This window comes from Cynocephalus volans, chromosome 11, assembly GCF_027409185.1.
Source record: "Cynocephalus volans isolate mCynVol1 chromosome 11, mCynVol1.pri, whole genome shotgun sequence".
NCBI classification, from domain to species: domain Eukaryota; kingdom Metazoa; phylum Chordata; class Mammalia; order Dermoptera; family Cynocephalidae; genus Cynocephalus; species Cynocephalus volans.
In genome coordinates this window covers 66597339-66621429 of record NC_084470.1, presented here as the reverse complement: position 1 = coordinate 66621429, position 24091 = coordinate 66597339, and the positions used below count along the sequence as shown (strand labels likewise).

The following is a 24091-nucleotide window of genomic DNA, read 5'->3' as shown; positions in this document are numbered from 1 at the left end:
TTTTAGTCAAAATTTTATTTTGTGTACAGTTAATTCCTTCCTTAGGATTCCAAAGACACTCAAGGCCACAGTCTGTAACTCAAGGAAATGTAGTTGCAGCTACCCAATGATCTGGACTGTTGAGATAGTCACTTTTGACAATTTGGTCAGAGCAAAATGTTTGGACTCTTAAGTGGATAACTGATTATGGTTTGCAGTGGTTATGTGCATGAGTCTTAAAGAATGAATTCTCTTTGCCTGGCCAACCCCTTGCAAAATAACTTTATTCCAGGAATAAGAAGTTTAATCCTTTAAATTTGATAAACATAGCAGTGGAGAAAAGAGATCATGCTCCTAACAGAGCTAAGCCACATGTTAAAAACAAGTAGAATGTGCCAGACTGTCTTATGATCTAGTATTTATAGTAAAGCTATTAATGGACGGTCACTGCAGGGGACTGGAGATCCTAAATATAAATGAAAATTCTGAGGCTTACATGTGCTAATCCTTAACTGAGAACTTCAGTGCTGTCCTAAAGGATATAACAAAAGGTAAAAAGTCTTCGGTATGTGATCAAACCTATTCTGTGCTAACACTGAAATGTTCTTTTAAAACCATTTAGATGTTGCCTAATAAAATACATTGATGTTTTTACTACCGCTATTCCTATTATATGTTGTATTTTGAGAGTACATTGAGTCCTATAACATGTTTATTTTTAGTGTTTACTAGTAAAATATTTTCAGCATAACACTCATTGTGTGTAGGAAAGATGTTCTTTTGCATGAGTGCTCTAATCACTGAGAAAAACTCACAAACCAAGTCTAAAATAAATCAATATGAGCATTTTAAATGTTAAAATGGTATTGACCTAAGTCTTATATGAAAGGTTGTTTTTCTGAATATTGTAAGCTTTAAGTAAATGGCTACTCATGGAAACTTCTAATTTATGTTGAATCTGTGGCAGTCCAGAAAACTGTTTTAAGTTTATGGAAAGTTTTAAAAATGAATATTTTGTTTTCTAAATTTTACATTTTCTTCATTTATCAATCCCATCAATTTTCTAGTTTTCTGGATTGCATTAATAATTTTTAAGCAGTTTATAATCTTTTCACAACTGTAAAAATATTTTTAATTCATTCTGACTTTAAAGTAATCCTGTCCGTGTTTCACATGGATAATTACACCAGTGATGAAGACATAGATGATGACTTTGACACCCAGCTCATCATTCAACAGAGTTTACAGGATATCTACAAGCCGGGAATAACACAACATACCCCTGAGGATGAGAGGTAATGGTTTTCTCACTGTCAGTGTCATACTAAGTATTCAACAGTTGAGACTTATCATTAGCATAAGTCTAGTGTTGTGATAAAAACAGGAGAGAGGGTCAGAATCCAAGAACTTCCATTTAAATATCTATAAGATGTGATGGCTTACCCAACAGGAAGAATCTTGAAAGAATTCAGGATTTAGGTAGGAAGTAAAGAAAATAGTTGAAGGAGGTTAGCAGCATGTCTGGGTGAGAAGGTGCAGACTGGAAATCAGAAGAAAGAAATGAGGATATAAGGGGCTAGAGAAAAATTCTCTTCAGTCTTTAGGGAGCTGAAGAAAAGTCATAAATCCAACCAAGACACATAGAAAGTTATCTTCAACCTTAATAGATTAGGTGGGGATGGGGTCCAATCTTTGATCTACTCAAGTCAAAAGGAGGAATTTTGTAAAAATTCACCAGGAGAGAGTAGGCCCTCCTGAAGCTGTGGATTCAGAATTCTGTTATGATGACAGTAGAAAAGGACCCTCAATGGTGTAGGAAGAATCACTGTGGATACGGGCAGTGTGCAGTCAAGCACACCTATTTAAACACTCTCTGCCTGATCAGCAACTTCATCCCCCTGAGGCAGTAACCGTGGTTTTTTTCTGGGGTGATAAATCTGGTTTGCTTGAGATGGTGATCTCTATTGGCCTGCTGGAGGTAAAACTGGAAAAATGTCTTTTAACCCCAAGAGATTTTATAATTAAATATAGAGATGATGAAGTACATCAAACCTACAGTATTTTTTTTAAATGTAATGCACTTATGGAATAATCACTATGTGCCACACTATTGAAGGACTTCATAAATATTAACTGTTAATTAAGTTAAATTCTAATTTTCATTGCCTATCTGTGAGGTAGGTACTATTATTATCTTCATTTAGAGATAAGAAAACTGAAGCACAGAAAGATTAAGTGACTCACCCAAGGTCACAGAGCTCATAAGTGAAGAACCAGGAAGTCTGGCTCCAGAGTCTGTGCTCTTAACCACACACTATTCATATACTTTTGTGTTCAATTTAGGAATCATCTTTAAAATAATCTCTACATTGAAAGTTTTGTAAAGAAATTGGGTTTATTAGATAATCTGTTATATTAACCTTGTGATTAAAATGTAAAAATATATAACTGAGTAACTGACTTTGAACTCATAATTTTAGGTTAAAAGGTATAAGAAAGAGGTTTTGACTAAGTAAAGAGTATTGATATAGTGAAAGATTTATGCTTCCTAATTCCTGGAACCTGTGAATATGTATCCTTACATGGCAAAGGGGAAGTAAAGCTACGATGGAATTAAAGTTACGAATCACCTGACTTTAAGATAGGGAGATTATATTGGGCTTTCTAGGTGGGTGCAATATAATCATGAGTCTGTAAAAGTGAAAGAGGGAAGCAGAAGAGGGAGAACTTGAGAGATGGCAGGGTTAAGAAGGACTTAGCCCAACATTGCTGGCTTTGAAGATGGAAGAAGGGTTCTGTGAGCCAAGAAATGTGGGCGTCCTCTAGAAGCTGGAAAAGGCAAAGAAACACATTCTCTCCTAGAGCCTCCAAAAGGTACACAGCCCTTCAGACACCTTGATTTTAGTCTGATGTGACCCATTTTGGATTTCTGAACTACAGAACTGTAAGATAATAAATTTGTGTTGTTTTAAGCCACTAAGTGTGTGGCAATTTCTTACAGCAGCTATAAAAAATTAATACAATACTAAATCTATGAGTGCGGTTTTAAATGCTTATGAGAATTTAATTGACCGAACTATAAAAAGGACAGATTGTCTAAGGTATTCTCTTCAATCTGGGCTTATTGAATAATCAAAGAAAATGGGAAGGTTCCAATCCTTATATACTGGATTTAAAAATAATACAAGATTCATAAAATGACCTTTAAAATTTTTAATATTTTGATAAGATATATTACTTAGAAAAACTTCAAATAGCATTTTCTGAACACAAATTCTGACCATGAATATTTTTAAAAACTCATACCATGATTATTTTCTATTATCTTAATTAATAATTTTTTTGCTGTAATCATTGACATTATAGAGTGATTATTCAATTTTACCATGTGAGAATGTGACATTTCAGTCCTAGGCAGGTGTGATTCAGTACAGCAAACGTTGGTTGAGGGCTTGCTGCAGTCCAGGCTCTCACACAATCATTGACCTAAAGAAGCCAACAGTCGAATAAGGGAAGACACTGGGAAAGGAGTTTCTCTAGAACGTGTTAAGAGCCACACTACATTTTACAAACAGAAGTATTTCTATTAAGCCTCAGTCATTGCCTCATATGAGAGTGCATTCCTGATTAACTACTACTGCCTTTAATCTTTTCTTTTGGTTTATATCAGATACCTTGGTTTTTTTCCCCTCAGTTTTGGAATTACATATATATTTTTTTTCTATGCAGCTTCCATTCCTTTTTGAGTGCTGACTGTAAGAAGATAATTGAAACAATAGAGACAGTTAAGTACTCTTCCTATTCTATCACCTTCAAACTTGTGCTAAGATGTGATGGTGACATGTGGCAGCATTTTTGCTCTAAGGTCAGGAAACCTAGAAGCAGGTTCTTCAAAATGCTGAACACTATGGGGTCTACAGCTGATTGTCGAGAGTCTGATGTGGACTTTTCTGGGAGAAAATACTTCAGCAGAATTTAGCAGAGAGCTCCTTGGTTTCTCCATAAACAGAGCTATTTTTCTGTATGTGGTAAGATGCTGGGAGTGTTCACAGGCACAGGTGGTGTGGAATGCTAGATGACAGGCCTTACTGTCTGTCCTATGCCATTTAAATTTATCTTTCATAAAAAGTAGTGCTAGAATCCTGTTGTCTCATGCACTAACTTTGCTGGTGGAATTCAGAAGTAGTATGGGCTGCCTTGAATGTGTGCCAAATGTGAATCTGTTCTCATTTGACTTGTTAATAGGTGAGGAAGATGCACTGTTACACTTAACCATGTGTCATTCTGCTTTTGATGAAGCAGATGGGATAGGCTGGATTCCTCTGCATAAAGCTGCAGTGCAATTAAATAAGAATATTTTGGAAATAACCCTGAGAGGTAAACTCCCTTTTACTCTTCTCGATGCTTCTGAGAAATAAATTTAAGATTCATTTCCATATCTTAACCTGTGTGGTATGATGAATTTATTTCAGCTTCAAAACCTAGTATGTGGGAACAAACCACTCACAATGGTGAAACACCACTTTTTTTGGCTGTCAGCAATTGCCTCTTAGAAAATGCCAGTTTTCTTCTTGTCAATGGCTGCAATCCGAATGCTAAGAATTTTGAAGGCAATTCTCCTCTCCTTACAGGTAAGTGAATACTTCGTCTCTGGAGAAGAGTCTGTGGCTCAGAGTCTCCTCCATGCCCACAGGTTTCTTTTTTTCTTTCTTTTCTTTCTTTTTTTTTTTTTTTTTTTTTTTTAACCAGTTTTTTTTATTGAAACATAATTGATTGTACATATCTGTGGGGTACCACGTTGAATATCAGTACCTGTGTGCAATATGTGATGCTCAAATCAGGATAATTAGTATATTCAACATTATACAATGCAGTCATTTTTTGTGGCCCTTTACCAATTTCTTGCTAATCTTCCCTCCTTCTCCCACTTTCCCACCACTGGTAACCTCAGTTCGCCCACAGTTTTCAAAGTCAGCTTTTTGTGCATAGCTACAGCATTGTCACTCTGGTTCCAACTGACCAGAAATGGGTACCTGACTTTCAAGAAGCTTTCTATAGGCTGGTCTGTGAGGCTACCTGTTGCAAAATCTCTGCCCAATTAGGAGCAGCTCATTTTGCACGGTGTCTTAATTGAACCAGGTAATTCTGGTGTAAGATATATAAGGGGAGAGCAGAATTACCTTATGGAGCATGGGTGAAGGGTGAGCAGCTGAAGTAGGAGGATTGGTTGAAGACTATTATGAAGCAGGTAGTCAAATCTCTAGATCACTTCTCCTGGTCCTCCCTGCTGGGACAGTCTCTTCCCCAATCCGAGCAGAATTCTGGAGGTTTATTCAACTTAAACAGAGGATCTCTGGACCAAAGGATTTTAGGTGAAGGTGGCAGTACTGGATTGAAAACAGTGGAGGAATTAAGCAAACATAGGCTGAAACCACCCAGCCTCCTTCCCCCACCCCGCCTCCTTCCCCCACCCCAGGATCCCAGAAAGCTTGCAGCCAGGCCTTTACCTCCCAGGAAGAGGCTTCTCTGGAGAATCTGACCAGCCCAAGAAGAAAGATCTAAAGATAATGACATTGAGAAATGGTCAGTTGGACCCAAAATGGTCCAAACATAATCTATAGTTAAGCCCACAGTCCACAAGCCCCACCCACTGTTTAGAATTTCCAACCAGCCTTTTAGTCCCCAACTCTTAATCATGAGCAGATAGGCAAGGACTATTTGAGGAAAGTTTGCAACAAACAGATAAGCAAATTGGAAGAAACAGATTGTTTAGGAAAAATAAAATGTAAAGGGAAATTATCATTAATTTTCTCAGAGAAATTAATGAAGTAGGAATAGGATACTGTAAAAATATATCAAAGAACAAAACCAAAAAAATGCTCTTGAAAATGAAAAATATGAGAGCAGAAATAAAAAACTCAGAACAATGCTAGAAGAGGAAATTTAGGAAAGCTTCCAGAAGAAAGAGGTAAGAAATGGAAAATAAGAAAATTAGGGCAGTCCAAGAGGAGCAACATGTGAATAGGAATGATAGAGAGAACAGACACAATGGAGGCAGTATATCATCAGTGAGATAAGTCAAGAAAATGATTTTCTAAAACGAAGGATATGTGTTTCCAGAATTAAAGTGCACCCAAGCACCAGCTCAATGAATTAAAAAAGACACAACACCTTTAGCACTTTGTTTCCAGTTTTAGAGCAATCAGAGCACTTTCTATGGTACATTGTAAATGGTTATTAGCAGAATTCATACTGATTCAGCACCCTGGCATCAAGCTAGATTGCTCACACACATTTGGTGCCAAAAATTAGTGAATGGATAGTAAGACGGACAAATTCAGGTGTTTTAGGATCTTGAGGGATTAATCATCATCAGCCAAATGTGAATTAACAGTATAAATGCAGAAAAACCACTTATTAGAGAATTTTGGATAACGAAATGGTTAAAAATAATTTCTAGAAAATTTAATATATGTAGAAATAATGTAAGAATAGATATAAAATGTTGTCAAAGATCATCTTAAAGGGGTGGCACTATGGGTAATTTTTTTCTTTTCTGCATATGTTGTCTAAGTTCACTGAACACAAACCTCTTTTATCATAATAAAAAAAAGCATTTAAAAAAAAACAAAAAAATAAAAATAAAAATAAAAGACCCAGGGACAAAGAGACGCTTCCACAAGCTTCTTGAGGAAAAAAAAGTGATATATATCATATATAAAAAGATGACAAATCAGAATGATTTCAGACTTCTAGACAGTAACTGAAGCTTAAAGAAATTGGTAGAAAATAATTTTACAAATTCTGAGAGAGAATTATTCCCAACTTAAAATTCTATATTTAGACAAACCATCAATCTACAGGTAGATTAAAGACATACATAGAACACATATTTTCAGACACAGGAGATCTCAAAAAATGTATCTCTCATACACTCTCCTTAGGCAAGCTAATAGAGCATTATGTTCTACCAATGAGAGTAAACAAAAAGATATGCAGGAAGGAAATGTAATTATGGTCCAGCTGTGAATAGCAAATATAATAAGGTAAACACTGAATATTTATCTAACAAAAACTTTGCTATAAAAATATTAGAAGGATGGTGGGATGAGAAATGTGCATGTGTGGTGGAGAAAAGAAAGTTAAATCTTCATTTTCCATAGTTAGAAGTCATTAAGTTATATCAAAACAAAAAACCAAAAGGTAGCAATATGAGCAGGTTATTTAGAAATACAGACATTACCAGCAAAGTAACAGCTAAAACATGCCTCTAGGGAAGGAGAAAGAAGATAGAGAAATGGTGGAGGAGTCTATAGTAATTGACTCTTTAAACTCTGTGCATGTTTAACGTTTATCAAAATAAAAACTGAAGATTAAAAAGAGAACAGCAACAGAGCACTGTTAAAAATTGGGATTTTGGGTCCCTTCATGATTTGTCCCAAGATGCCCTCTCTAAGGCTTTGCATTTCTAGGAAAACACACTGAGCAGAAGGGCCCTCTCTGAGAGAGCAGCTCATAAACTATAAAGCACTATAAAGCATAGTATAGTTAAAAGAACTCTGGGTCAAGTCTCTCTTAACCTCAGTTTCATCATCTAGAAGATAGTGGTACCAGTCGTATTTATCTTGTGTGTGTAAAAGTCACATAAGGAGAAAAAAACATTAAGCCCTGAAGCCTGTCATCATGATGATAATGAAAAGAGTTGCTTTCTTTGCTTGTGCCTATCCGGCAGGTCAAATGATTCCATTTTTGTGGCACCAAAACTGCATTTCACCTTTGATATATCATGGAAAGTGCTGGGTTAAGTTAAGCAAGTTCATTTGCAAGATTTTTCAGAGACTTCAATATGCCAATATGCAAGGTGTTGAAGAGGGTGATAGAATATACAGCATTCCCATGCCCTTTATTGAATATTTTTGAACTATAGAATCATTATCTTCACAGAGAACCTCAAGGGACACAACACACTTTGGGAAACACAGGCCAAAACCATCATTTTCTATGGGCTCAGCTACTCATTCAAACATGCATATTTGAATTATATTTTAGGCTGGCTGGTTAGCTCAGTTGGTTAGAGTGCTGTGTTGGTAATACCGAGGTCAATGGTTCAGATCCCCAAATGAGCCAGCTGCCAAAAAAATCAATAAAAATAAATTTAATGCAGATTATCTAATAAGTATGCTTCATACTCATTTAAAATAAATAAATTACATTTTAGTCATTCATTTGCTGAGATAGGTTATGTTGCTGTTTTCGTTTTTCTTCTTTTAAAGCAGCTACAAGAATTTCCAGGACTGTACTGAGTACTTAAGTTCCCGTTTTCTTAAGAAGAAAATGATGTTAAATGAAAATTTTATGTTTATGTGTTTGAATCACATAAGCAGCCAATAGACAATGGATAATTGGTCACGGCTTACAGAAAAACAAATAGTCCATTGATCTAAGACACTATTAATACTGTTTGATATATGCCTTATTTTAGTCTGTTTTCTAAACATAGAATGCTGGGGCATAGGTTTAGATAAGAAGAGCTCTTAAAGAAGACTGAAGGACACTAGTTGAGATGATGGTCTGGCCTTAATTTTCTGTTGAACATGATGCCCACCTCACTTTCAATTTCCCAGCTGTTCTGTGTGACTCGTACGACATGGCAGCCTTGCTGATCAGCCATGGAGCGAATGTCAATCTGCAGTGTGTCAACAAGAGGACAGCTCTCCATGAAGCAGCCAAACTGGGCAGAAAGGACATGGTGAAGCTTATGCTGGTTTCTGGAGCACACCCTGACCCACAGAGTTCCTATGGATTCACTCCTCTTGCTCTTGCTGCCCAAAGTGGACACACTGAAATCATGGAAATGTTACTGGAGAAAGGCAAGATTTTCTATATGATCAGTACAATACCAAGGGGTAAAATGATCCAAGTGTTGTCCTCATGCTGGAGAGCTTCAAAATAATGGAAGTTAACATTTTATTTAAGCCTAATATAAATGTTTGATAAAATCATGTGTTAATGTTGACTGCTGAAAAGCCTAAAATAGTCAGAGATTAAATTTCCTATTGGATGTGACATAATTTCCCTAAGATTACTAGGATGCTGGTTACTGTTTTACTTATGTTCCGTCACCATGATAACAGGATGGGGTTTTTTTGATTGTTTGTTTTTTCAACTTTTTGGTGTTGTCCTTTTCTAGAATCATAAAATCAAAGTCCCTGCAACATCTTCTACAGAATGTTGTCTCTGCTTAACCTGTCATGAGGCAATTTAGCCTGTTATCAAATGGCTTTAGATATTAGAAACTTCTTCCTGATTTCTTCTATGGGTCCCAGTTCTCTGCTCTAGTAATAACCAAATCTCTGAGAGAAAGGGAAGGCAACCTATATTTGTTGATCACCTTCTAAGCAACAGGCATTAAGCTACCCATGTTACCTCACGTAATCCTTTTAAAACTCTGAGGTAGGTATCCTCATTTTGCACTTGAGAAAAGTGAGAGTCAGAGATGGTACCAGTTGCAGGGCTTCCCTTTAAACATGTCCCCTCCCCTAGTAGGGACCCTTGGCTCATACAACTTTGGCATTTATTGTCTCTGAGTAGATGTGCATTAATGATACTGTTAAATAAAGGAATGTAGTATCTAAAGCTTTTTTTCAAAGAAGCAAACTTTTACCAAGATTTAATTAAATCCCAATAGTAGAATTATCTTCTTTATTCCCCTATGTCCAGAGGTCTTATTTCTTTAACAATTCAAGGTCCTGGTCTCCAGTACTCTAGACGGCAGGGACTCCTATATTTAAGAACAATCTTATGCTTTTCAGACTTACCTAAATCTTTCCTATCATATAGGGAGGGAGGCTAGTTTCCAATCTATGGCCATAAAACATTTTAAGTAAGATATTTTAAATGAGTGATACAAGAGATGTCTAAAGTCATTAGCTAGAATAAGAAAAGTAAACACTGGATATTTCATCTTTAAGGAAAGAGTAACCTTCTGTACAGATGACTGACTAAAACACAGAGAAAGAGGAGAGGCAACAGATTTTAAGTCCTTTACCTTTCAAAGAAACCAGCATCAGTTGACCTCATGAGGTCATTGCTAAGTGGCAACATGGCATCATAGAAATAACCCCTGGGTCTGGAAGACTGTGCACAAACCCAGCTACTTCCTTATAAGGGTGTCTTTGGGGAAGTCACAAACTCAATGAGCCTTAGTTAATTTATCTTTAACATAAGGATATTAGCACCTACTTTCTGAGGGTTGTTGTGAAGTTTACAAAAGATTAGGCACATAAAGGAACCAGCACATAGTGAGCATTCAGTACATGGAGGCTTATTAGTTTCTTAATGCATTCTAAGAATGGGGTTCTTGGGCAGCCACAATACCCTGATAACTCTAATGCAGTCTATATGAAATTAAAGCCACTACATCTTTTTTACATGAGCGTGAATGTGCCCAGAATGCTCTATTCAGCTTTTGTCCATCCAAATGCTACTTTCTTCAGAGCCTATTTTACTGAGAAGCCTTCCACAAGTGACCCGTACTCCTTTCTCCTTTTTTCACCTCCCAGCTCCCTTCACAACCCCAGCCCTAGATCTTCTAAAATGTATTTTGCCATTATCTGTACTCTTATTATCAACACTACTCACATGACACAGTGTACAGGGTACTACAATTTATCTTTTTAGCTATCAGCAGCACCTAACTTCGATTAAAAACAATTACAGCGTATCTTATTATGAGTAGTCCCCTAAGAAAAAGTTAAATGCCTTTACCAAAGCATGGCATGACGATATAGTTCAACAGGTTTATTAGTACCATCATATATGTAAGTGTGTTATAAGTTAAGTGGGCTTTTGTAGGCTGGGCTAGAAATAAAACCACCTTTTATAAAAGTATTTCTACGGGAATTTTGAAGTTCCAAACAAATAACTTATAAAATTACTCTGATAGCCAATTTAGTTATAACTTAGAAACTGCTTATGCCATTTTTTCCCTTCCCAACTAGTTTATAAACTGTCTGAGAACAGAAGACACATATTTTATTTCTTTGATTCTTGGTGCTTTGGTGGTGGTGATTTATTTTTAAGATTGCTTAAGCAATACAGTGGAGAAGAATTTTTGCATAACAAGACTCTTTTTCCTCTTAGGAGCTAATGCTCACAGTCAGGCTTCTGATTCTTCTTCCATCTTACTTGAAGCTGCTCGTGGAGGAAACCCAGACTCTGTGACTCTCTTGCTAGAGCATGGAGCCGATGCCAACATCCCTAAGAATTCTGGCCACCTGCCCATTCATGTGGCAGCTGACAGAGGCCATTTATTGTAAGTGCAATTACATTATTGTAAATAGTAGAAATAGTAATAGCTACTTTTTTTTTTTTTTAGTATCTTCTAGGAACTTTATATTCTTTATTTCTGATCCCACAACCTGAACACTCCTTTTAAAGATAAGAAACTATTGACCAGCTAGAAAGTAATAAAGCCAGGCACGGGCCGAGCCCGTGGCGCACTTGGTAGAGTGCTGCGCTGGCAGCGCGGCGACGCTCCCGCCGCGGGTTTGGATCCTATATAGGACTGACCGGTGCACTCACTGGCTGAGTGCCGGTCACGGAAAAAAAAAAAAAAAAGCCAGGCACGCTCTGTAGCCTCTGAAGAAACATATAAAACTTTTACTCTAAGGTCCCTGGGCAATATGAAAAGCCTTGTGTCTCAAATGTCTGGGCTAATTCTGAGTTTTATAACCTAGATAGTAGTACCGTTCAATTTTACTTCGTAAATGAGCTTCTGTATGAAGGAATTATGCTTTTCGTTGGGGGTTTTAAATGCCACTTCATACCAACACCATCCAGTGTTAGTCTAACACAATCATACACAGGTTAATGCTGCATCTTAATAAAAACTATTTTGAAATGCACTTTGAAATTTTTTTTTTAGAGCTCTAAAGATGTTGGTTCCAGTTACGGATCTTGCTGCCATTAAAAGGAGTGGGATCAGTCCAATTCACTGTGCGGCAGCAGGAGCACATCCTCAGTGCCTGGAACTTCTCATCCAGGCTGGATTTGATGTGAATTTCATGCTAGATCAGAGAATTCGCAAACATTATGATGACCAAAGGAAGTCAGCCTTGTATTTTGCTGTATCAAATGGTGACCTTTCTTCAGTTAAGCTGCTTCTGAGTGCTGGAGCTCTGCCTAATCAAGACCCGGTTAACTGCCTCCAGATAGCCCTCAGAATGGGCAACTATGAGCTGATTAGTCTGCTGCTAAGGCATGGGGCCAACGTCAATTATTTCTGCAGAGTTAACCCTTTACATTTCCCATCAGCACTGCAATACACACTGAAAGATGAAGTCATGCTCAGAATGCTGTTGAATTATGGGTATGACACACAGCGATGTTTTGATTGTCCTCACGGGGACAAAGTTCATCCTTTTTATACTTTTGAAGGCTGGACATCTACAGTTATCAGAGATACTAAGGTAAGTCCACGGTATTGGCTATATTACTTTACAGTCATTATCTGTAACCCTGCAACTACAGCAATAAATATATATATATGTGTGTGTGTGTATATATATATGTATATAAATATATATATATATATATTTGCTCTTTAGGGGCATTCTGGGAGCTCTTCACACTTCCACTTACATCTCATTGGCTAGAACTGAATCAGGTGGCCACACTTAGCAGTGGGTTAAGCTAGAAAAGTCATCTTTATTTCGGACAGTCACATGACCAACCAAAGGGGTTAACAGATATTACGTATGTCACATCCTCATTACATCTTTTATATTTGTAAAGCATATATATATATATATATATATATAAATACACAGTGAATATATAGTAGTAAATATTTTTTCAAACATTAGAGCTAAGAGAAGATGTTGTTGCTTAACACCTTAGTCTATGAATGAGGAGCTGGAGACCTTGGTGCTCTTTTGGTAACTGTGTTAAATGACGGATACTGAGTGCTTTTCATTTACTTTCATAGTTGTGGCTTTCCCCCTCAGTTCTGTGAAGTCATAACTCTGTCGTGGCTGCAGCACCTCTCTGGAAAGGTCGTCCGAGTGATGCTTGACTATGTTGATCAAGTTCGGATCTGTTCAAAGTTGAAAGCTGTGCTCCAAAAACAGGGGCTCTGGTCAGAAATACATTTCATCTTGAGTGAGTATCTTTCTTGTAGAAGACTTTTAAACTGCTAATTGTATTATTTGTTTTTTTAGAATACTCTTCTGGTTAAAAGCTTGACATGAAGAAACCAGAAAAATACAATTCCTATCTAACATAATGTTACTATGTATAACTACACATAATTTGTACTTATTATCATTTCCCAGTACATAAAATCTGTTCAGTAACTGCTTATGATATAGGTAGGTAATACTTTTCTCCCAATGCACCTAAACCATGGTTATAAAGGAACATTATAGACACAGGAATTAAAAGCTATGAAATGGCAATAAAAACAGGAATAAGAAAAAAAAAAAAATCCAAGATAAAACTAAGATCTAAGTCTGTGGAGCATTCTTCAAAAGCTTCTCCTAAACAAATTCTTTCAAAGTAGCACAAAAGTCAAATTAAGAATTTTTTCCATCTCATTTTCCTTTGGGTGGTGATCTTTTGTTTTTAGCCTGCCTCCAAGGGAAAGGACGGTGGAGATTTAAGGACTTCAGGTCTCACAGTCCAGAAACACGATTGATGCCAGTCTGATGCGGCTCTGTAACCATATCTACAAGAAGGGTTGCAATGAGAACTGAAAAGCTGTTTCCCGATTAACTTTCTCATTTAGTCACAGCACATGAAAGCTGTTTCCCTATTAACTTTCTCATTTAGTCACAGCACTTTTTCTTTTTGGATAATGTGCCTATTTCTTTCATTTTAGCAAACCCTCGCTCCCTAAAACATCTGTGTCGCCTAAAGATCCGCAAGTGTATGGGCCGTTTACATTTGCGCTGCCCTGTCTTCATGTCATTTCTTCCATTACCCAATCGTCTAAAAGCGTACGTCCTTTACAAAGAATACGACCTTTATGGACAAGGAATTTTTACAGGACCCTGGTAATCAAACTATTCTAGAGGAAAAGTTATAATTCTACAGCTGTATTTCTTAAAATTTGACTTTTGTATGATTCATATTTTTTGCTTTACCCAGCAACTAAAATCTCAATGCAGTCTACATTCTTGTTCTGAACATAACCTCTCAACTTATAAATGGCTAGCATCCTAAAAAGTAGTTTTTAAAAAATAAAACCCAAATAATAAAATTTCAGTGAACTAAAATACATGTTCTAATTCTGTACTGATCTTATTAAGTGTACAAACACAATTTCTTTGTTTAAAATAATAGATGCCACTTCTGACAATTCAAGATAATTCTTAACAGTAATCTTTTTTTATAGAGAAGTACACATATATATTACTGGTTGGACTGAATATATACTGACTCCAGTACATGATCTAGAAGTTAGTTGTTCTTGTGCAAAAGCCCTAGCATCAACTTAGTGTCTGATACCATTTCCTTGTAGAGTCCAGGACAGAGGTGGGGTAATTCACAGTTAATTGAAATAAAACCTTCAATTTAAATTTCATCATTACTAGGAAATATGTGTCCCTTCTTCCACAAAACCCTGGCTATGACTCAACCATTTATCGGTTAATATGATCACTGGAATGGGAACTAAAAGTTTTCGAACAGATGACGGCTTATGTTTTCTGTACTGAACTTAGCCCAGTATTAGACAAGGGGCTCACTGATAGTAGTTATGTTAATTTAAATTTTCATTTCTATATAATCTATGCTGCATGTAAGTACACATTTCTATATGTGAAAAGTGAGGAAAGAAACTAAGACATTCATGTAGGGACACCCATGTTGCATTTAGATGGCACAACAGAGAGGCAGCGTGAAGTCCATCTTCACCACAGCCCAATCAGCTATAACCTTGATAGCTACATGTTTAGTCTTAGTATATATATTTTTCAGCATAATATTGCCCATTTTATTTTGGGGGGTTTATTTTGTTTTAGTTTTTTACATTCTATAATGTTGCAGAGCAGTTGGGAGGGAGAGGGAGAGGGGAAAGAGGAAGGAAATGTGATGGAAGAAGAGGAAAGAGGGGTGGGATTGAGGCCTGTGGCACCTCCCCCCCACATTCCCATCAGGGAGACCAGGGGGCTTCCAGTGGTGGCTTGGTCATCACCAGGCTGGATGCAGATGTCAGGGGAGTGTGGCAAAAGCCCTTGCCTCCCACCACCCCAGCTTGGAAACCCGGGGCCTTGCTGTGGCTTGATGGTCGTCGCTGGTCTGGTTGCGTGTGTTGGGGGGACATGGTTGAGGCCTTCTGCCCCCCAGCTCAGTGGTCGTTGCTGTGGGTGGTTGCGCTTGTTGGGGGGGGGGGTATAGCCAAGGCCCTCAGCCCCCACCCTTGGGACTGGTTGTGGGTGTCAGGGGACATTGCTGAGGCCCCCAGCCCTCCCCTTTCTGGCTTGGTAGCCCAGGGGACTTCCAGTTCTTCTAGGTGTTATAGGTGTTCTTTGGTGAAGTGAGACCTTTACTAGTTAATATCAAACTTTATCTCTGGTTGTGTGTACTTTTTCTTTCAGTTCTGTGTTGAATTATTTGCTGTTCCCACCACTTAAACTCTGCACTGGAACTAATTTGTTGTCCTTTGCTTATTTCTAAAATGACTTCCTGTGAGAACCAGTACTTGAGCCTTGTGATTGAGCTAAATTGCTGCTTTGCTGCTGATTCCCTGGGGAAGGCTTTTTGTGCAACTCAGATTTTTTTTTTTTTTTTGCCTTTTTCGTGACCAGCACTCAGCCAGTAAGCGCACCGGTCATTCCTATATAGGATCCGAACCCGCGGCGGGAGCAGCCACTGCGCTCCCGAGTGCGCCATGGGGCTGGCCCAGTGCAGCTCAGATTTTAACGGTTGACTTTATAAGTACTTCCAGTTCTAGTGAAATCCAGTGCACCTGGGTTGTGTGGAAACACCAGTCTAGGCCTGAGTCATTTCATCAAACTGCACCCCATACAATTCTATATTCCTGACCAGTCTCCTCTGAGTGGTCCTACACTGATTGGGGGCAGAGCAGCTGTCGCTGCTGTGCCCCATTGTTCCCCTGATGGGCCCATCTCCCGCACTGCCTGTGCTCCAAACACCACCTGTGTTCCCATGGGACAGGCCATGCTCCGGTCTCTTGCAATGACTCACTGGCTTCTGAGTGGCTCCTTTTTTTCAGTTGTTGTGGCTCCTCAGTCCTATGTGGGTCCATGGGAACCCTATTAGTGGTATTGCTGGCCTGGAGGCCACCAAGGCCCTCTTCTCCCGTGCTGCCTCCAAGCAACTTCATCTGAAAGGCATAGCTGCAGCTTTTTGCCAGCTCCTGCTCTGTGCACTCAGCAACTCCAGCCTGGAAGCAGCCGGGATTCAAAATGGTCGGAGCTGTTTTTTCTTTCTCTCATCGTGGTTTCTCCTGCCTTCATGCACTCTGTTAAGTCTCTCCTCCTCTTCCCCTGAGCTCTAGCGGCCCCAGCTTGGCTGTCGTTGCTTTTTTATAGTTGTAAATTGGTTGATTTGTGGGAGAGAGTGACGCTGGGGATCGTCTATTCCACTATCTTGACTGAAAGTCCCAGATAGTATTGTCTATTTTAGGGAAACTGAAGCTCTATGGTTCTTTTCCTGATATAGGGATTCATGGCTACCTAGACTACTTCAGTAAGCACAGACTTAATTATTGTTGTTTTTTACATTAAAAAGTTCGTAAAACTAGCTGATATGAGTTTTTACTTTTTTAAATCAAATGTGGTGCGTGGTTATAAGCAAGTAGTAGATTATATGAATGTCAATATACAAATACATTTAAGATATACGTGCATTTAGATAAATTATGTAATTCTAAAGGTAATTTCATCTACTCCCTGGACCTTCTAAAAGTGTATATACCTTTTTATAAAATCCAAATTAGTATACAAACTTCCAGTAGAAGAAAAAAACTTGGTAAGTGGTATAAGAAGCTATAAAGAGCACATAAGATTAATAAAAGAGCACATAAAATTACAGATCCAAGCTACTTATTAAGCTGGTGTACTCAATAAACCTGCCCCTTTAAATCAGAGGAACAACTTTGAGTAGGACCAAAGAGTAGCAAGTATACATCATCCGTAACATGTCTAGGGTAATTATTGAAGTTTCTTTCCCTCTTCTAAAAGGAAAAGTCACTAGTGATGAATTACTTTGCTTATATAGCAAACTTTTCCCAATAAGTGACTTTTTTTTCATTTTAGCTGTTGTAGAATTGCAATGGGGCTAGATGTGTAAATCATACTGTCTATAGATTAAGAAAAAATCCAATTGTTTTTATAAACATCATTTGAAATTATTTGGAGAAATAAAACTTGGAGTATATATCAAATATTTCATACAAAAAAGACTGTACAAAAATCATTAACTTTATTATACATTAAAAAATCTTCTAACATACTTCCTGAAGCTTTGTCAGCAAATACCTATTTTGACAAAATGAAAAAATAAGTTCTCCACCCCACACGTATACCATGATCACATAAAGTTGAGTTCTTCAAATACAATTCTAAAGGGAAATGTTGCTGAATTTTAATTGTATGCTGCATGATTGATAGTATCAGCGAAACAAGAATTAACAAATTCACTTACATTACGAAATCACTAAATATACAAAGAAATTTTGCACATTAGTTATAACTTAATCCCCAGTTCTCATATTAACTGAAGTAAATTACATATGAATGCAGCCACAAAAGATTGGTTAAAAAGTATAACATGATTCCACTTTATGTATTATTATTTATGAACTAAATCTTTATGTACTAATTAATGTGGAAGAACAAAATTTCATGAAAAGAGTAAACCAAACTTGATAAAAATAAAAGGAAGGATTTGTGTGCTACAATTGGTGTGTTTAAATATTTAAAGTACAATCTGAATGCTAGGAGGTTGTCGTCTAAACTGACATTAATGTTTTCATTTTATTCAGGTGGCAGAAGGTTTTGCAATGTATTAGCTCTTAGGTCTTGTCAGCACTTGTAATGGTATCCAAATTTTAAATATTGTGGTTCATAGATGTCACTCAAAATTCACTCAGATACCTTTACCTCTAAGGTTATATGTTACCTAGATGTTATGCACACCCTACTCTCTCCCAAGCATAATGGAAACAAATTTACCTTCCCTAGATTGTGAAGCCTGAGAATTCTTTTGAAATTAAACATGAAGTAATCATTGCAGACATGGCAAAAACCAGACTAGCTTTGAGGACTCTGTTCAAGGTAACAGTTTCAGTCCCTTAATAGAAAGTTTTCAAAATTTTAAAGGACGGAAGGAATAACTGGTTTCCCATCTACTGACTTCATTACCATAGTTAAAAAAGTACTGTTCTTGTAGGTAACAGAATGCACAGCAGAATTAGGTAGGCTTAATTTCTTTCCTTTCAAAAAAGCAGTTTTTGTTAATTTCTAAAAACCATTAAGTATAAATTTGAATCTGAAAAATATCTCAAACTCTAATCCAATCACCATCAAAGCATCCCAGAGCTAGAAGGGATTTCAAAGGAGGATACCAGAACAAGATCAGCTTTAACATTAGGCACAAACACATGGGCAACCTTAATTAAAAAGAGAGCTTATTAAGGTTGATGCTTAAATATCTGCAGTAATGGAATAGTTCACATAGTTCAACAGTAATGGAACAGAAATTGAATCATCTAAAATTGTTAAATCCACTCATGACTTCTATTTGGCATTGGAATGCATTTTGGTCTGACCTATGGACATGGGTATATTATTGTGGAAATTCCTGTGAAAACATGACTTAAAAGAAACATATCTGTTGAGCATCACTAGGTCTGCCAGTACCATGAATAACTCTAGCCCACACTTTGACCCAGAGTGCAAAGTGCAACAGTTTGCTACATGCACAGCACCAGCTTAGTAAAACTGCCTCCTAATGATGACCACCTTCCCTGTAGGGTGACAGATTTCATCTAAACTAAGAGAGGTGACAATCTGTAGTATAAACAGAAGACTTACTGAAAGCCTACTTATCTCAAAAAGGTCTTAAAAGCAGGACTTGCCATGACTAATCAAGTGCTGACCACAGAAGAAATTTCAATTTTAACAAAAGGAATGATACACTATAAAGAAAGCATTCCCCTTGGTAAACACAAAAACTTTTTATCAGAAAGTATTCCATAAAATCCTACTTTTTTACTGTATGTTTTGGTAACATAAGGCTTCAACAAGTATTAAATAATCATTACTCCCATTTGGCACATGGATAAAAAAATCATGATTCTAATTATCTACCCTACTCCTACAGAAAACAACATAGCAGTGAAACAGCTGCGCTATATTTTGTCAACAAAAACAAATGCCATTTCTAGTTCAAAACTAAGAAGAAAAAACTATATCAAAAAACAAAAGGCTTTCCCTTATGAAATTAGTCTTAGTGGTTAACCTTTTGAAAATCTGTAAATGTATAACTATGTAAAACATTTTACTCAATATATTTAACTTGTGTATATATACTTTTTCATGTGAAACACATGAACATAATTTCTATAAGCAATGTTAAAAATTTGATTAAAGAAATCAAGGTTTGACATACAAGATAGGCAATAGAGAAATGTCATTTGAACCCTGGCACCAGGCTAAAATCCTTCCTTGGTTAACTTCTCCCATACTATACCAGGCATTGAATCTTTTTTCAGTCTTTCATGGAATTAGACCCTTTACTCATTTGAAGAGTAAAAGTATTTACAATAATTAGTGCAAATTATTTTATTCTTATACATTAGTTATTTGTCTTTGTGGATATAAAGTGGTGATTCAGTATTTTATCAAAACATGGGACTATGAAAATACCAGGAATATCAGTCTGAAATTTAAAAGATTACATTTACTAAATTAAACTCTGGGAATTTTTACTTTAAGCAGGAAACAATTGTTATACAACTTCTTTTGAAATGTCCCTTTTCAATAAAAATTATTTCACACAATGCAGAAAATACAATTTATCATCCTGTTAACAATATCTTTACATGTCAATCCTAATCTAAAATGTACTTGAACAAAAAAGAATCTTTTAATACATTCCAAAATCTTATTTTAACCATTACTGCTCTGTAGCAATAACTGAAATCCCAACCTGAGAACTAAGAATGAGATAATTAAATGCCAAGGGCTGTATCAATCTTCCGAACACACTTAAGCGTTTTCCTACGGCCTCAGGTGTAGTACATCAGAGAAGTGTGAGCAATCCAAGAAAGTGCCCTGAAATCAACAGTACCACCTGCCATAATTTGAAACCTTAAGTCTAAAATCTCTGTTCTAATTTTTTAAATAAAAGTTCTATTGCACATATAATATTGTTAAAATATCTGCAAACTTGTAGAATTCTCTGTATAAAGGGTTTTGAACTTATTCAGTTGAATGCTTCCTCATTACAAGCAAAATGTTCCTAAAGAAAGAGAGGGAGCATATCCATGAATATTTGAACCTAAAGAACAAATGATTTCTTACGGTCATAACCAATTACAATGCAAGATAAAAATTTCACAATTTGAAGGAAAAAATGCTTGAGCAAGTACTTCCTCAGCACTCTACTTCGGGGAGATGAGCAGGTTTCTTTTAGACATGTGGAATTTAATATTAATGCATAATATATTGATTTTTAAGGAAAAAAAATCAATGCAAACCTAAGTCAGCAAGTTCAATCTTATTTTTTTAAATGAAGCTAAAACAAACCGGCAAATATAAAGCTTAGTCTCCTCCTTGATATTTCAACATAGTTGTTACCTTGTACCATTTCACCACAGAAATTGTCAAATTCCAAGGGGGGAAATTCAATCAAAAAGCAAGGATAAGTTTATGCTTCTGACTCTCTCTTCTTTCCTTCTTCTCCCAAATCACTCTCTTCCGACTGGCTACTGCTAAGGACAACAAACTGCCCCTCACTACTGGCTTGGTTTGGTCTACTGGAAGCAGCTATCAACCGACTTTGTTCTTCCAAGTCCTAGTAGAAAAGACAGAAAAAAAATTAAGTTAATGGCAGTCAAGTGGGAAAATTATGCAGTTAAAATACATACTTGAGAGCCACTTCAATCCTTCTGGTATGTTTGCTAAACAGCAAGTCACACTACATGTCAACATAACTATAATGTAAACATATCAGAAGACAGATGTTACCATTCTTTTCTGCTGCTATGAATCATTTGGTTATGAAGTGGCTCAGCAAACAGAAACAGACCTTCATTTGGGAATTCAAATCTGAAAGTCTTGGTGCTGAATTAAGTCTTCATAAACACCACTTAAAGGGAAGATCCAGACATTAGGACTGCATACCTTTTCAATTTGTTTTTGCTTACTGAGTTCTTTCTGTTGCTTCTCTTTCACTCTCTCTCTTTCTTTTTGTTTTTCTGATGCCCTACGATCCTAAAGAACAGATGAATGAAACTGATGAATTAAATATGAAGTAACTTTAAATTTTAGGCATTTCCATAATATCACCTTTGTAACCTTTTTTTTTTTTTTTGCATTTATACATGAGAAATCACACCAATAGTTTACATTCTATGGTAGATATTTATCCAAATTCTGTATGCTATATCAGCAATAGCATCCATTGTTAACCTTGCTTAGCAAAATTATTTTATTTACTTGCTAATATGAAAGAGCTTATATTACTACCTTAATTAACATTCTTGGAAAATTAAGCATCTCGGATTCTTACCAGTTCGGCATGTAAAGCTATCTGTTTTGCCAGTCCAACAGAATCACAAATCTAAAAAGAGAAGAAGTATGAAAAACTCAGGCAGTTCTCACATCAAAACAAATATTTCAAGTATCCAAATGGCTGATGATATAACCAGTTTCATAACTCAACATAATACACTGCTTCAAACAAAAGCTGATTTAAGAATGGTTCAGCCCCAAAACCAAGCCTTCGTATGTTTTCTTCACAGTCTGTGAGCTTCTGCTGCTGGCTCTCAACTCCTTTGTGTACCCCATTTCTTATCTCAAATTCATTACTGAGATAGTTATTTTTTAAGGCAGGCAAGGAATGAAGCAAGCAGCTGCTGATGCTGCTCTAAGCTGAAGACACTTGAAAATTGCTGACTATAGGAATATATTTCATTCCCAGGATAAGTTAATGAGGCTAGAAGATTATACCTACACCAATCTGTAGAGTCAGAAGCCCAGCCCATCAGCTTGGCACTCTTCAGAGCAACAGGCTTTGGTCAAGCAGTTTATTCAGACTAAGCAGAATCTTAGTAAGAACTATAACTATGATATGTACTTCACAACAGAAACATTTTGAAAGCCAAATACCTTTTCCCCCTCGTTGTTTGATTCAAATATATAACAGACTGATGACAGATTACTTTCACTTCTCCCTCCTGATGTCCGAAGAACAAATCCAAAAAGCCGCTTATTTTCCTGGTGTGTAGCATACAAAACTACACAGGGTAATGGAAACTGCCACAGAAAACATCAGAAGCAAACATCAGATCTTTCAAACCATTACAGCAACACTCAATATGTGACAAACTCATATGCTAAGTTCTAAAAGTATCATGGGGCCGAGCCGTGGCGCACTCGGGAGAGTGCGGCACTGGGAGCGCAGCGACGCTCCCGCCGCGGGTTCGGATCCTATATAGGGATGGCCGGTGCCCTCACTGGCTGAGTACCGGTCACATAAAAGACTAAAAGTATCATGAATTTCTTAATAGACTGGTAATTTAAGAGCAAATAATGTCATATTTGGTTTTGATCACCAAGCAAAAGAGGTTGAATACTGAATTCATTAACACATTTTACAAAGTCAAAATCAATAACAAAAATTGTCTATTTAATAAATGATTGAACTGAAACACACACAAAACAGAAATTATAAAATAAACTCAGTCATGTTCCCTTTTAATTCCTCTTGTTAATTTCCTTGGTGTATGACAAAAACTCCCTAAGAGGGATAAACACGAAGTAACACAACAGATTGTGTTGATTCTTTTAAGTTGCATGAGATTTTCAATTATAACTTTTTAGAGACAGCCATATAACAGTTTAAAGACCAATTGTAATTGATACCACCATACCTAAATATACAGGATCAGAATTACTATCAAGTCGTAAGATGTGTATATGCACTAAGAGACTTAAAATAAAGCTTTAATCATGTAGAACTCACCGTGAGCCTTGTAACTTGTGTTTGTGGATCAATTAACCTATAATAATTAAAAATTTGGAAAACAAATTTTAGTTAGGCTAAAATTATGTAAACGTTTCTTCCTAAAGTTTTTTTTTAGGGAGTGGTTACTACTTACTTTAAACAGTCACAAGTCACTAATAAATGTGATTCTGTCATACGAAAGATGTTATGGATGGCCCGGGCAGCTAAGATCTGGCGCATTGTTTCATAAACAACATCTGGATGGTCATCTGATTTCACCTCCATAGAACCAAGGAATCGAACAATAAATAACTGATGAAGAATAGAATCTATAACAAAACAAGGTACATTATGTAGTTTTAAGTTCCGCATTTCTGTTCCAAAAGAATTAGATATACTGCCTCCTTTCAAATTTTCCAGTGAAAAATTCAATCCTAAGGAGGATTTAGAAATAACTCCTAACTACATTGTTCAAGTTATAAGAAAATTAAGGTCTCAAATTCAAATAACAAAACGTAATGCTTCAACAACTGGTGGCTCTGGGGAAAAGGAATTCCTTGTACTATTCTTATAGCTTTTCTGTAAATTTGAAATTATATCAAAATAAATAGTTACTGGAAAAGGAAAAAAGTTACGCTCCAGTACCAGAAGTGAAACAGCAGCTATTAAGCTGAGAGGACATCTTACGCATTGAGAATTTGACTTTGAGGTCAAAAGCATAACATTCTATAATTTTGTATGAATAACAACATCTTAAGTCAGATGAAATTCTGTTGCTTTAAGCATACTATGAGTAAACAGAAAATTTTGAAATAAAAATAACATCAAAACAGCCTAGTAGCAGAGCAAATGTAAAAGACAAATTCTTCACACAGTTTACTATTGAGATGTAGTTCTAAAATATAAGGATACT

At 36.6% G+C, this 24091-nt stretch overlaps 2 protein-coding genes across 6 annotated transcripts in view; one reads left to right on the top strand and one right to left on the bottom strand.

The window, feature by feature from the left end:
* The first annotated feature begins 441 nt into the window (after positions 1-441).
* Positions 442-14666, top strand: ASB14 (ankyrin repeat and SOCS box containing 14). Of its 5 annotated transcripts, none has more exons than XM_063114422.1 (10): positions 442-530; positions 1133-1274; positions 3709-3764; positions 4225-4356; positions 4452-4610; positions 8604-8849; positions 11122-11293; positions 11906-12449; positions 12987-13140; positions 13859-14666. In XM_063114422.1, exons 2-10 carry the CDS (start codon positions 1153-1155, stop codon positions 14035-14037), a joined length of 1764 nt encoding a protein of 587 aa, XP_062970492.1. In that variant the 5' UTR covers positions 442-530; positions 1133-1152; the 3' UTR covers positions 14038-14666. The 5 variants fall into 5 exon arrangements, with proteins under 5 accessions (XP_062970492.1, XP_062970493.1, XP_062970496.1 ...); XM_063114423.1 differs by having other exon boundaries at positions 442-544; XM_063114426.1 differs by lacking the exon at positions 13859-14666 and having other exon boundaries at positions 12968-13075.
* A 2785-nt stretch (positions 14667-17451) lies between these two features.
* Positions 17452-24091, bottom strand: part of APPL1 (adaptor protein, phosphotyrosine interacting with PH domain and leucine zipper 1) — a 34275-nt gene continuing 27635 nt past the window's right edge. The window contains exons 17-22 of the mRNA XM_063114507.1: positions 23333-23507; positions 23197-23233; positions 22341-22487; positions 21742-21792; positions 21354-21443; positions 17452-21024 (exon numbers count right to left, since the gene is read on the bottom strand). Of these exons, the coding sequence (XP_062970577.1) occupies positions 20878-21024; positions 21354-21443; positions 21742-21792; positions 22341-22487; positions 23197-23233; positions 23333-23507 (647 nt within the window). The 3' untranslated portion in view covers positions 17452-20877. The remainder of the gene's footprint in view (positions 21025-21353; positions 21444-21741; positions 21793-22340; positions 22488-23196; positions 23234-23332; positions 23508-24091) is intronic.

Coding starts and splice junctions, on each gene's coding strand:
- ASB14 (XM_063114422.1), top strand. CDS start 1,153: ATGGATAATTACACCAGTGATGAAGACATAGATGATGACTTTGACACC. Junction 8,850..11,121: donor GGAAATGTTACTGGAGAAAG/GCAAGATTTTCT, acceptor TTTTCCTCTTAG/GAGCTAATGCTCACAGTCAG. Junction 11,294..11,905: donor GCTGACAGAGGCCATTTATT/GTAAGTGCAATT, acceptor TTTTTTTTTTAG/AGCTCTAAAGATGTTGGTTC.